The 13,358-nt window shown below is 36.4% G+C and overlaps 1 protein-coding gene across 2 annotated transcripts in view; it reads left to right on the top strand.

Annotated features, from left to right (window-relative positions):
* The window catches only part of SCAPER (S-phase cyclin A associated protein in the ER), a 488,585-nt gene that overhangs the window by 105,694 nt on the left and 369,533 nt on the right, over positions 1 to 13,358 (top strand). For both annotated transcript variants that reach the window (XM_077780475.1, XM_077780477.1), the window contains exon 8: positions 1,151 to 1,311. In XM_077780475.1, the coding sequence (XP_077636601.1) occupies positions 1,151 to 1,311 (161 nt within the window). The remainder of the gene's footprint in view (positions 1 to 1,150; positions 1,312 to 13,358) is intronic.

The following is a 13,358-nucleotide window of genomic DNA, read 5'->3' as shown; positions in this document are numbered from 1 at the left end:
CTCTTTCTCTACCCCTCCCCTGCTCTTGTTCTCTCTCTCTCTCAAAAAATAAATATTAAAAAAAAAAAGAAATAGTTTTGAAATGTGTTAAATTTATTTAAATAAACATGATGTAAATAACAGTGATATACAAGTGACATTTATATAACCAAATCAGTGGGGAGTAAAATGTTGCACTGCCTTTTTTTTTCTTTTTCTGCAGATATAGGGGGGAGAGAGAGTATGTAAGTAGGGGAGGGACAGAGAGAGAGGGAGGGAGAGAATCTTAAGAAGGCCCAATGCTCAGTGTGGAGCCCAATGCAGGGCTCAGTGTCACCACTGTAGGATCATGACCTGAGCCAAAATCAAGAGGTGATACTTACCTGACTGAGTACCCAGGTGCCCCTACACTGCTTTGAAAAAAAATTTTTTTAATGTTTTATTTATTTCTGGGAGAGAGAGAGAGAGACAGCATGAGCAGGGGAGGTTCAAAGAGAGAAGGAGATACAGAATCTGAAGCAGGCTCCAGGCTCCAAGCTGTCCACATAGAACCCGACACAGGGCTCGAACCCATGAACCATGAAGTCTTGACCTGAGCCAAAGCCAGATGCTTAACTGACTGAGCCACCTAGGCGCCCCCCTACACTGCTTTTTTATTTGGAAACATTTCAGGTCTCCCCCCTTTTTTTTTATCATGCATATTCCATTTCTTTTTATTGACTGCATAATATTTCATAGTATATATTTTTTCACTTTTTAAAGTTTTTTTCAAATTTTTTATTTTGTATAATGTAAATATTTAATATGGAAGTATTAAATACCACACTACTGCACAAGTAATGGGGCAAATAAGAAATCAAATGGGAAATCAAAATATGTCTTGAAAGAAAAAGAAAATACAGTATTCCAAAACCTATGGGAAGAGCAGCAAGAGCAGATGTCAGAGTAAAATTTATGCTATAAATGCTTGTATTAAGAAAAAAAAAGTTGAACTAAACAACATTACACCACAAGGAACTAGAAAAAGAAGAAATTTAGACAAAATTTAGTAGAGGAAGGAAATAACACAGAAAAATCAGAAATAAACAGAGACTAGAATAATATTATATATCTAAAATAGAAAAATTTTAACTTCCATATTTGATTTATTAATGCAGACTTTTCTCCATAGGGCTTCATCTGGTACAGTGGCTGCTCCCCGTCTGGCTCCCGCAGGTGTCAGTTGGGCTGACAAGGTGAAGGCTCATCATACAGGCTCTCCTGCTTCTTCAGATGTGTTGCCTTCCCAGTCTTGTCCACCAGTGACAGTGCAGAAGACTTCCCGCAAAAATGGCAAGTGACACTGAATCAACCTTTTAATGTGGTAAACAAGTGGAAGGCTATGGAGTTTTATTTATTTTATTTGAAACTGGTGCTAATAATGTTGCATATTTACCTTTTTGTATCATTTAGGTCATATTAATTTGCCTTAAAATAATAAAATAATCTTAAAAACTGTATGAAAGCTTTTGCAGATCATTCAAGTCTCAAGTTTACCCTGTGTAAACTTGAAGGAGAATGATTCTTTAAAAAAATTTTTTTTAAATTTAATGTTTATTTATTTTGAGGGAGAGAGAGAGACAGAGTGCAAACAGGGGAGGAGCAGAGAGAGGGAGACACAGAATCTGAAGCAGGATCCAGGCTCTGAGCTATAAGCACAGAGCCCAACGTGAGGCCTGAACTCACGAACCGAGAGATTATGACCTGAGCCAAAGTTAGATGCTTAACCAGCTGAGCCACCCAGCCCCCTTCCCTCCCAATTTTTTTTTAAATGTTTATTTTTGAGAGAGAGAGAGAGAGAGAGACTGAGTGCGAGTGGGGGAGGGGTGGAGAGAGACAGAGACACAGAATCCCAAACAGACTCCAGGCTCTGAGCTGTCAGCGCAGAATCCAACACAGGGCTCTAACTCACCAGCCATGAGATCATGACCTGAGCCAAACTCAGACACTTAACTGACTGAGCCACCCATGCACTCTGAAGGAGAGTGATTATTTGTCAATTCATTTGTAAGATCCTTTATAACTCTTTTGATTTAAATTGAAAAAAAAAATGACTACTAGTTTATTCTCTAGGCAGTATACACTTTTAAGTAGCATGTCACTACTTCATTTCATTAATATTTGAATACTGTTTTGTTACTAGAATGATATTATCTTTGTTTACACACTTGTTTTCTGTACCATCAGAATAATTAAGGAGCACAAATAAATATAAGGACTATTATTCCAAGGTGCTGTTTATCCCATAAGAATTTCATAGACTTTGACAACAGTGGTTTTTATACTTTATCATGCAAAACCTATAATATACTATGCAGAAACAAAGGTCATAGGAAGTTATTTTAAGAAGAGACTAGAGTCAGCCTTGATTTGGGAAGATCACTGTTAATACAGTGGGGAGGATAGGTACCACGAGGGACGACTGGAGACTAGAGAGTAAGATTTTAATTAATTTATTTATAAACTTTTTATTTATTTTGAGAGAGAGAGAGAGAGAGAATACATGTGTGCTTGAGTGTGGAAGGGGCAGAGAGACAGGGAGAGAGAGAATCTCAAGCAGCTCTATGTCGACGCAAGGCTCGATTTCATAAACCGTGAGATTGTGATCTGAGCCGAGATCAAGAGTCAGACACTTAACCAACTGAACCACCCAGGTACCCCTGGGATTGAGATTCTTATTAATCAAAAAGAGAAGTAATGAAAATGAGAAACATGGGGCGCCTGGGTGGCTTAGTCGGTTAAGCGTCCGACTTTCACTTAGGTCATGATCTCGCGGTTCGTGGGTTCGAGCCCCGCGTCGGGCTCTGTGCTGACTGCCAGCTCAGAGCCTGNTAACTGGAATCTATTTTGGAACACAGATCATCTTCTCTCTTTTAACTGAAAGTTGTCTGAACTTAAAATATAAAAAATAAAAACTGGTTTTCTAATGTAAAAAAAAAGAATTTCCTTCATAAAGCATTTTATATAGAAATCCAGAGTGAATTTCTCATTTTAAACATTTACTAAATTTAAATTGTGCTAAACTTCTGATAGAGATGTGTTTCCACATAACTATATATATGTACACATATAAATACATACAAATGTAATTGATATCAATAGTAATATTTTGAGCTTTACCTATGAAATTAATTTCATTTTTGGTCCAATAATTCATCTTTATAATAAACCTAATCTGTTTATCAGAACCTTGAATCCGTCTGAGGTAAGGAATATAATCCTGGGTAAGACTTGGATTTGGTAGTGGAATGGTCAGAACTGCCCCTAACCCATACAGGATGCCTTGGTACAGTTTTGAAAGGGAATTTCAGTGGACACAGTCATACACCAATAAACTTGGCTTGGTAAGTGGAGCCCGGCAGGATTTCGGCTATTGCTCGTGGTCTCAGCCAGGTGCCCTTTTGCAGGGCATAACTGCATGTAGGTGACAGTCCTGGAAGGGGCTGATCAGTGGTAGTGTGGGCAGAAAGTGATGATTAGGCCATCTTGTACTGATTTACTCTTGTCTGAAAACAATTGATTCAATATCTCTAGCTGAGTTTGGTCAGATAGGGGGTCCATTCTGCTTCTTCTAGCCACTTCTGTTATCTGGTTGAAGAGGGAGATTTCCTTAAAATGGAAGATCATTTTCATGTTGAGGTGTATACATGGCTATGCAGCATCCAAGTGGTTTTTCAAGGCCTAATCTTAAGAAATAACCTAGTGTTTGTTCGTGATTCCTAAAGATTATGCTGTAAAGTTGACAGTAGGTGAGCTGTGTAATTTCTCTCTTTTAAGTGTCCTTAATCTTGAAGCACAAATCATAAGAAAGGCCTGTTCTAAAACTACCAAGATGAATTCATCACTAGAGTGGGAGATCAAACCATTGCTCTCGGAGCCCTTGTCTTGACTGCCTTTAACCCTGGGGTAGTATGGAGAGTCTGAAGGAAAAAGAGAGGAGCCAGTGGACAATCTTTAGGCCATGCTCTCACCCTAGGCTTGCGGGCCAGAGGCCCAGGGTGTGGATTCCTCCAGCCGTCCCCTTGGCGAGGTCTGCATCCACCAGGCTGGCACTGAGGGTTCTGCCAGATCCTCCTGCTCTATCTGTTGCTTCAGGGCAGCTACGAGGCCACTGGGCCCAGGGACATGCTCACACCTGGGCTGCCCCTCCCCCAACCTCAAGTTAAGTTTTTATGTATCTATAGAGGCTTGGATTTTAGAATGATACTAAGTCATCATGAATTTGAGAATACTGCCTTCTGCTTTCTGTAATGAAAGATCCCTTCGGAGCTTCTTAGTTCAGAAAGAAATGTTTTATTGGACATAGCAAAGGCATTGCCATCTTTATGTTATGGATATTCTTTTTTCCATTTTGGTCTCAGTTAAGTTGTGTTGACTTATTTCAAATAATACTTCTTACCCAGTATGTTGCCTTTGGTTTCCTATACAAACTGAGTGACAGTAGTAGAAAATTGAGAGTAGTCATGATTTCTTTCTTCTAGGAGAAGGTAGGAAAATGTGGAATCATCAAGTTTAGTTTTTGTATTGTGAAAGAGTCTGAGAAAAATGTGTTAAATCATAATTGCAAAAAATACCTTAAAAGAATCATGATATTGGCATATATGATGGTTTTGTTTAAATCGTTGCTCTCAGATTATTTATGCATGTGACTCATTTGGTTGAGATGAAATGATGGATCTTGATTATAACTAGGCTTAAAAGTATCCATGTTCATATATAAGCAAATTTTGGTTTAGACTGCTTTGGTCTCTGGGTATGGTTTTTTTTTTTAAATGTTTTATTTATTTCTGAGAGAGAGAGAGCATGAGGAGGGGAGGGTCAGAGAGAGAGGGAGACAAAATTGGAAGCAGGCTCCAGGCTCTGAGCTGTCAGCACAGAGCCCGATGTGGGACTCGAACCCCCAAACCATGAGATCGTGACCTGAGCCGAAGTCGGATGCTTAACTGACTAAGCCAACCAGGTGCCCCAGGGTTTGGGGTTTTGATGCACTTTTATGAAAGTGAGTTATGGTGTTTATCTTAAGTACTTTATAAAGCAGTAGCTATAGAATTGAAATTTGTAATGACAGCCTAGAAAAATGATTTTTGTTAAAGGTGACAGAGTGCAAACATTTACTTTCCTCTTTCCCTAAACTCAACCAAAATGATATAAAAAGATTTAATGTTTATTTATTTTTGAAAGAGAGTGCTTGAGCAAGAAAGGGGCAAAAAGAGAGAGACACAGAATTGGAAGCAGCTGTGCTGACAGCTCAGAGCCTGATGCAGGGTTCAAACTCATGAACTGTGAGATCATGACCTGAGCCAAAGTCACATGCTTAACCGACTGAGCCACCTAGGTGCACCTAAAAGAATTTAAAAATAGGACTTAAGGGGAAAGGGATAGGAGAAGAGTTATGAACAAATTTTTGGAAGCTGGAAAGTAGAAAGACATTTTCTACTTTCAAATGTCAGTGGTGACATTTGAGTGAATTTGCTGAATCCTAGACCCAGAGGGTGGGCACAATTGTAAAGCAATACAGTTTGCTTCACAGAACTCCCCCAAAAATAAGAAATTGGGAGCAGATGTCTCTGGAAGTGCAAGTAAAGGTAGGGGTTGTATGTTAATTATCCCAAATTCTCCCCACTTGCCCTGAACTATGAGTATTAGGATGACTGTATCTCCCTCACCAGCAGGATATTGGAGATTTATTCTGTATAGAATGTAAAAAACATGGTCTCCTACTAAGGGATACAAGGCAGATACAAACGTTGGGAGTGCTATATTGATAACAAGGAGATTAAGTGAAAGACTATAAAGATAATGTTGAGATGCCTCATCCTTGCATTTTCTTCAAGCCTTCTCTCTCCCACTGAACTGCCAGGTTCAAGAGAATCCACACCTGAGGAACAATCCAGATCCAGTGTCGATCATGAGATACTGGTCTTGACATTGATATGTAATTGGATGAGTGTCTGGTAGTCCTAGGAGACTTTGGAAATCTGAAGTCAGATTGTGGACTATGGTAGAAAATTTGCAAAGATGGGTGCCAGGAATTTCTTCCATTCCTGTGTATTCATGCCACTCCCACTGTCAAGTGTAGAGTCTGTCTCCCCTCCTCATGAATCTTTAGTTTGCTCTGCGACTTGATATGTGATCAATAGGATGTGACTGGAGTGATCTGTAAGTTCCCAGCCTAGCCTGTACAAGGCCTTTCACTTACCATTTTCTCCTTGTTGGAAGCCAGCTGCCATGTAAGGAAGCCCAGGATAGACCATTGAATAATGAGAAACTATGTGAAGAGAAAAAGGCCATGAGGAGAAGTAGTTATCTCAGCCACCAACAGGTACCAAGACTTCAGGGATATGGTGAAGCCATCATGAACATTCTGGCCTTATTTTAACCACTCTAACTGATATCATGTGGAGATGAGAGGAGACCTCCCTCCACTGAACACTCCTCAGATTTCTGACTCAAAGAATTGCATGGAAATAACATGGTTAGTGTTTTAAGATGCGAGTCTTGGGGCTTGTAATATAAAAATAGATAAGAGGAATATCCAATATTTGAATAATATGAGTTTTAGAAAGAGAGAGAAAGAAATCATGAGATTATTAAAGGATATTTACTTCAACAAAGGATATGTTTCTGCTTCAAGTATAATTATATAGAAGTATAATTGCTTCTGCTAAACTATAACTAGAAGCCACAAGAAAATTGAACAGTATCTTCAAAATTCTGATGGAAAATGATTTTTTTAATGTATATTTATTTTGAGAGAGAGAAAGAGAGCACAGGCAGGGGAGGAGCAGAGATAGACAGGGAGAGAAAGAATCCCAAGTAGGCCCCATGCTGTCAGCAGAGCCCAATGCAGGGCTCAGTCCCAGAAACCTTGAGATCATAACCTGAGCCAAAATCAAGAGTCAGATGCTCAAATTACTGAGCCACCAGGCACCCCTGAAGGAAAATGATTTCTAATATAAAATACTGTGTTCAGTGAAATTATCTGTTAAATGTGAAAGTAGGTCAAAGATATTTTCATTCATGCAAGATCTCAAAAAATTTTGTTTTTATTTCTGTGGACCCAGTTACTTCTGGAGGGAGCTAGCCCAAAAGAGAAGTGAAAGTAATACTCTATGGGGCTGATGCCAGTATAATAGCTGTGTGCCAGTTCTAGGGAACAACCAGTCCAGATTTGTGATGGGCCCAGTGCTCTGGAAAAGAGGAATCCAGGAAGATAAATGAAGTTCTTAAAAAAACATCTGAGGTATTTGCACACATCAAGAAGATATTTAAAATTTAGGAGAGTTGGGGTTGAATTAGAGTGCAGTAGAGAATATTAAGGCTAAATAATGGAGCAAAAAATAGAGTGCACAGAGGTACATAAGAGGTACAACTGTAAATCGAGTCTGTGAAAGAATGGAGTGAATGGTGCAAAGGTAACATTTGAAGAGATAATCCCTAAGAATTTCCCCAAACTGTTGAAAGACCTCAAGTCTCATATTTAAGAAGCACTGTGAACTCCAAGCAGGAAAAATAGAAAACAAATCTCATTATGTGTAATATAATAAAAATACTAAAAATCAAAGAAAGAGAAAATCTTTACAAGTAGAGCCAGAGAGAGAGAGACAGAGACACTATAGGTGACCATTGAGTAACCCTTGAAAAATCCATGTATAACTTTTGTATCCCCTAGGACTTAACTCTGAATAGCTTATTGTTGACTAGAAGCCTTACAACATAACTAGTCAATTAACAATATTTTGTATGTGTATTATATACTGTGTTCTTATAATAAAGTAAGCTAGAGAAACGAATGTTATGAAAATCATAAGAACAGATATACTCATAGTACTATACTGTATTTTTCAAAAGAAATCCATGTATAAGCAGACCCACACAGTTTAAACTAATGTTGTCCAAAGGTTAGCTCTATTTTCAGAGAAGCAAGAGTAAGTTGATAACTAATGGAAGCCAGATGACCATGGAATGACATCTCTCAGGTGCTGAAAGAAAATAACTGACAAGAAAGAATTCTGTATCCAGCAAAAAAAAAAGTAAAGGTGAAATAAAGACAATTCAAGACAAATAAAAATTGAGAGAATTTGTAATCAGTAGAATTACACTAAAAGAACTACTACAGACATTTTTTTCAGGTTGAGGGAAAAAGATCCCAAATTGAGACCCAGAAATGCATGAAGGAATGAAGAACACCAGGAAGAGTAAACATGTGGAGTACATTAAATATTTAGTATTGATGGTGTGAAACATAGTGTCTTGAGAAACTTGAAATACATACAGAATGAGAATTTCCGACAATAGTCCAAAAGACAAGAATAAATGGAAATTATATTTTCTAGGGTCCTAGCATTGTCTTTGAGGTTAGAAAAATACTAATTTGTATTAGACATTATAAGTCAAGGATGTATTTATGAATTCAAGAAAACCACACAGAAGAGAAAAAGAACGTTCAACTAATAAAAACTTTGTGATTAATGCAAAAGAAGCCAAGGAAGGAAAAAAAAAGAATCATAAAACAAATGAAACAAATGAAAACCAAATTATAACATGGTAGAAGTAAATGCAAACATCTCAGTTCTTACATTAAAGGTAAATGGTCCAGGTATTGAAATGTAATAACAATGATTACAATCGCATTAAAAATAAAGCCCAACTGTATTCAGCTTAAAGGGATATACCTTCAGTATGAAGACAGAAAAATCAGAAGAAAAAGGTGGGAAAAGATAGTCTATGAATATCCTATTCAAATCAAAGGTGGCATTGCTTTAGTATCAGACAAAATGTATACAGTAGCCAAGAAACGTTTTAAAGAGAAATCTTTCTTAATTATTGAAAGATTATTTTAACAGAATGGGAAAATAATTCTAAACTTACATGTAACATATCTTTAAAACTTATAAACCAAAACTGACAGAATTGAGAGAAAAATGGAAAAATCTATACTCATACTTGGAGATTTTTAACATAAGTGTCTCAATGACTGATAGTATAAGAAGACAAAAATCAAGATATACAATATCTAAACAATATGATTAATGAACTTGATATAATTGATATGTCTAACAAACAGTGCCATTCTTTTCCATTTTATTTCCTTTTGATGAATCACCCTAGAACCATTTTACTGTTCTGTGTGTCTAACTCATTTTTTCTTAAATATATTAATAATAGCTATTTTGAAAAGTCTGTGTCTAAAAAGTAAAATATCTGAACTACCTGTGGGTTTGCTACTTTAAAAACATTTTGGGGGAGGTTTTCAGTTATTTGACTCTGGTTTTTTTTTTTTTATCATAATATTTAAGTGAATGTTTAACATGGTGTATATAAAATTATAGAGGCTCCTTTCAAAAATACTGTTTTTTTTTTCTTCTGGCAAGAAGATAGAGTATAAGCAGTCCACCTTAATCCTTTAAGGTTTGGTTTGAGGTTTTATTAAAGTTGATGTGTTTCAGTTTTGTCCTTCTTCCTTCCTTTTGGGCTCTTACCTGAAAATCTGGGGCATTTGCCAAGGCTACTACATTCCCGAATTCCTCAGCACTCCACAGTCGCTGTAATATCTGCTTAGCTCATTAGCATCCCAGCTGCTGTGTTTTTGCTGGGTGTCTTGGAGCCTTGCCCTATATATGCAAAGCTTAGTAGCTGTCAGACTTCTAAAGGGAAGATTAAATGCAGGTTTTTTGGGCTCGTTTTCTTGTAGTTCCTCCCTCTCTAAGATTTTTGCCCTTGAAGTCTCAGTTGTTTTAGACTCATTGAATTCCAATATCTGTTTCAGCCAGACAGGACTGCTGGTTTCTGCTAGAACTCACTTCCCCTGCACTGTGAATTCAGAATGTCTTCAGGGAAAAATTCTAGGGTGAATGCAGATCTCTGTTGTCCTTCCCTTTCCTCAAGAATTTTAGTTCCTTAAATCTTGCCTATCTTGGTTGCTTTCCAGTGCCTTTAAATGGTTCAGTTATCAAGGTGCCTGGGTGGCTCAATTGGTTAAGCGTCCGACTTCAGCTGAGGTCATGATCTCATGGTTTGTGGGTTCAAGCCCTGCGTTGGGCTCTGTGCTGACAGCTAGCTCAGAGCCTGGAGGCTGGCTTTGGATTCTCTGTCTCCCTCTCTCTCTCTCTGACCCTCCCCTGCTCACGCTCTTGCTCCGTCTCTCTCTCTCTCTCTCTCTCTCTATCAGAAATAAATAAAAATAAAAACATTAAAAAAATTTAAATGGTTCAGTTATATAGTTTCTCTAGTTTTATAGTTGTGTTTGACACGAAGAGGGTTCATTTTGATTTACGCTACTTTGTTATGGTAGTAACTGTAAGCCCAAATAAAGATCCTCGCACACATGGAACATATACCAAAATTGACACATGCAAAGCCATTAAACAAATTTCAAAAAATTTCAGATGATTGAACTTTGTCTTGTTGAACACAGTAGAATTATGTTAGAAATCAATTTAAAAAGATAAGTATATACTTCAGCAAATGGTGTTGGGAAAGCTGGACAGCAACATGTATAAGAATGNTGGCAATAAACTATTAGAAAAAAAAATAAAAGCATTTGCTAATCTTGAAAAAAAAAAAAAAAGAATGAAACTGGACCACTTTCTTACACCATACACAAAGTTAAACTCAAAATGAATGAAAGACCTATGTGTAAGGCAGGAAACCATCAAAATCCTAGAGGAGAAACCAGGCAACAATGCCTTTGACTTTGGCTACAGAAACTTCTTATTTGACATGTCTTCTGAGGCAAGGAAAACAAAAGCAAACATAACTACTGGGACCTCATCAAGATAAAAGGTTTCTGCACATTGAAGGAAACAGTAAAACTAAAAGGCAACTGATGGAATGGGAGAAGATATTTGCAAATGACATATCAGATAAAGGGCTAGTTTCCAAAGTCTATACAGAACTTATCAAACTCAACATCCAGAAAAACAAATAATCCAGCGAAGAAATGGGCAGAAGACATGAGGGACACTTTTCCAAAGAAGACATCCAGATGGCTAACAGACAAATGCAAAGATGCTCAACATCACTCATCATCAGGAAAATACAAATTAAAACCACAGTGAGATACCACCTTACACCTGTCAGAATAGCTAAAATTAACAGCTCAGGAAACAATAATGTTCAGGAAGAGGCAGAGAAAGGGGAACACTTTTGCACTGTTGGTGGGAATGCAAACTGGTTTAGCTACTCTAGAAAACAGTATGGAGTTTCCTCAGAAAATTAAAGATAGAACTATTATACAACCCAGGCAATTGCACTACTAGGGATTTATCCAAAGGATACAAAAATGCTACTTTGAAGGGGTACACGCACCCCAGTGTTTATAGCAGCACTATGAACAATAGCCAAATTATGGAAAGAGTCCACATGTCCAGTGACTCATGGATGGATAAAAAAGATGTGGTGTATATATATACAATGGAATATTACTCTACTATCAAAAAGAATGAAATCTTGCCATTTGCAACACCATATATGGAACTAGAGTGGATTCTGGTAAGCAAAATAAATTAGAGAAAGATACATAATATGATTTCACTTATATATGGACTTTAAGAAACAAAACCGATGAACATGGGGAGGGGAAGGAAAAATAAGATAAAAACAGGGAAGGAAGCAAACCAGAAGAGACTTAAATATAGAGAACAAATTGAGGGCTGTTGGAGGGGAGGTGGGTGGGGGGAGATGGGCTAAATGGGTGATGGTCATTAAGGAGGGCACTTGTTGGTATGAGCACTGGGTGTTATATGTAAGTGATCAATCACTAAATTCTACTCTTGAAACTGATACTATGCTATATGTTAACTAACTTGAATTTAAATTTTAAAAAAGTAAAAGGATAGCCGTATAGTTCTCAGATTTTTGGAATTTGGGGATATATTTCTGAATAATCATTGAGTCAGAGATGAAATCACAGTAAAAATTAGAAAATGGGAATTGAATGAAATGCACATTTAAAATCTTATGGATTTAAGGTAATACTGTGCTTTGAGGAAAATTTCTGTCCTCAATTGCATATATTAGAAAAGAAGAAAACCTAAAATCCACATTTTTTGCCTATCTCCAGAAGTTAGAAAAGAACAGGTTAAATCAAAGGAATATAAAAAGGAAGGAAAAGATATAGGTAAGAACTGAGAAAATCAGCAGAGCCAAAAGATAATTTTTCAAATAGACTAACAAAATTGACAGATTTCTAATACTGATTTAAAAAAAAAAGACAAAGCGTACTACTCAGGTATGAAATAAGGGCATTGGTAGAAATCCCACGGATATTAAGAAGATAATAGGAGGATATGATGAACAATATTATATACTAAATTTAGAAACTTAGAAGAAATTGACAAATTTCTTGAAAAACACTATGTAAGCAAACTTACATAGGAAGAATTAGAGAAACTTGAAGGAACTTAATAAGTATTTTTTAAAAAATGTGAGTCTATAATTAAACATTTTTTTGCAAGGAAATTTCCTGGTCAAGATGGCTTCACCTATGAATTCTTCCAAATATTTAAGGTAAAAATAACATTAATCACTTAGAAACTTTTACTGCAAATGAAAAAATGGAGCTTGTTTTATGATGCCAGTGTGATCGTAATGTCAAACCTAGCAAGGATATTATAAAATAGAACGTTTTCTTTTAAACATTGATAGAATTATTATAACAAATTATTAGTGAGTTAAGTATAGTAATAAACAAAAATGATAACACATCAGTCAGGTTGGGATAATTCTAGTGCTTTCCAATTATTGGTTGTATTAATTTGTATTTAGTGCTACTTTATTAATGACATTTATAAAATTTAAACAATTATACAAGTTCTTGGAGTGTAAAAATTATGATATGAAATACAGTTTTAAATATCATGTACTTCTAAGATTATTCTGAATGTTTAAACACTCTCTGACAGTTTAATTGCATGATTTGCTATGTTCAATAAGCATTCTTCATTATGGGAGTGATTTTTCAATATAGTTTTTATTGAAGGTTTTTTAAAAAAGTAATTTGTTCATAGCTAATTTCTTAGTGTCTAAGAGACCTATGTTATAGTTTTTATTTTGATACAGTCCTCTTTGACTTGCTTCAATCATTTCACTTTTTTTTTTAATTACGTGATAGTGTTTGTGTTGGCCATCATATTGGTTATGGACTAGGTCCAAGTGTTAAGCAGTTTTTCTGTAAGGAAGCTTTAAAAGAGGAGTGTTTTTCTTTCCTTTAAAAAGTGAAGTTATTAATCATACTGCTCCTAAGGGTGAGTCTGTTAAATTAACTGGAAACTAAACTCTTTCATTAAACTTAATTTCATAATTCAGTGTTTTTTTGGAGTGTCTGATTTTTATAAGGT

Source organism: Crocuta crocuta, unplaced genomic scaffold (genome assembly GCF_008692635.1).
Source record: "Crocuta crocuta isolate KB4526 unplaced genomic scaffold, BGI_CrCroc_1.0 scaffold310, whole genome shotgun sequence".
Classification (NCBI taxonomy): domain Eukaryota; kingdom Metazoa; phylum Chordata; class Mammalia; order Carnivora; family Hyaenidae; genus Crocuta; species Crocuta crocuta.
This window is presented reverse-complemented; position numbering and strand designations above follow the sequence as displayed.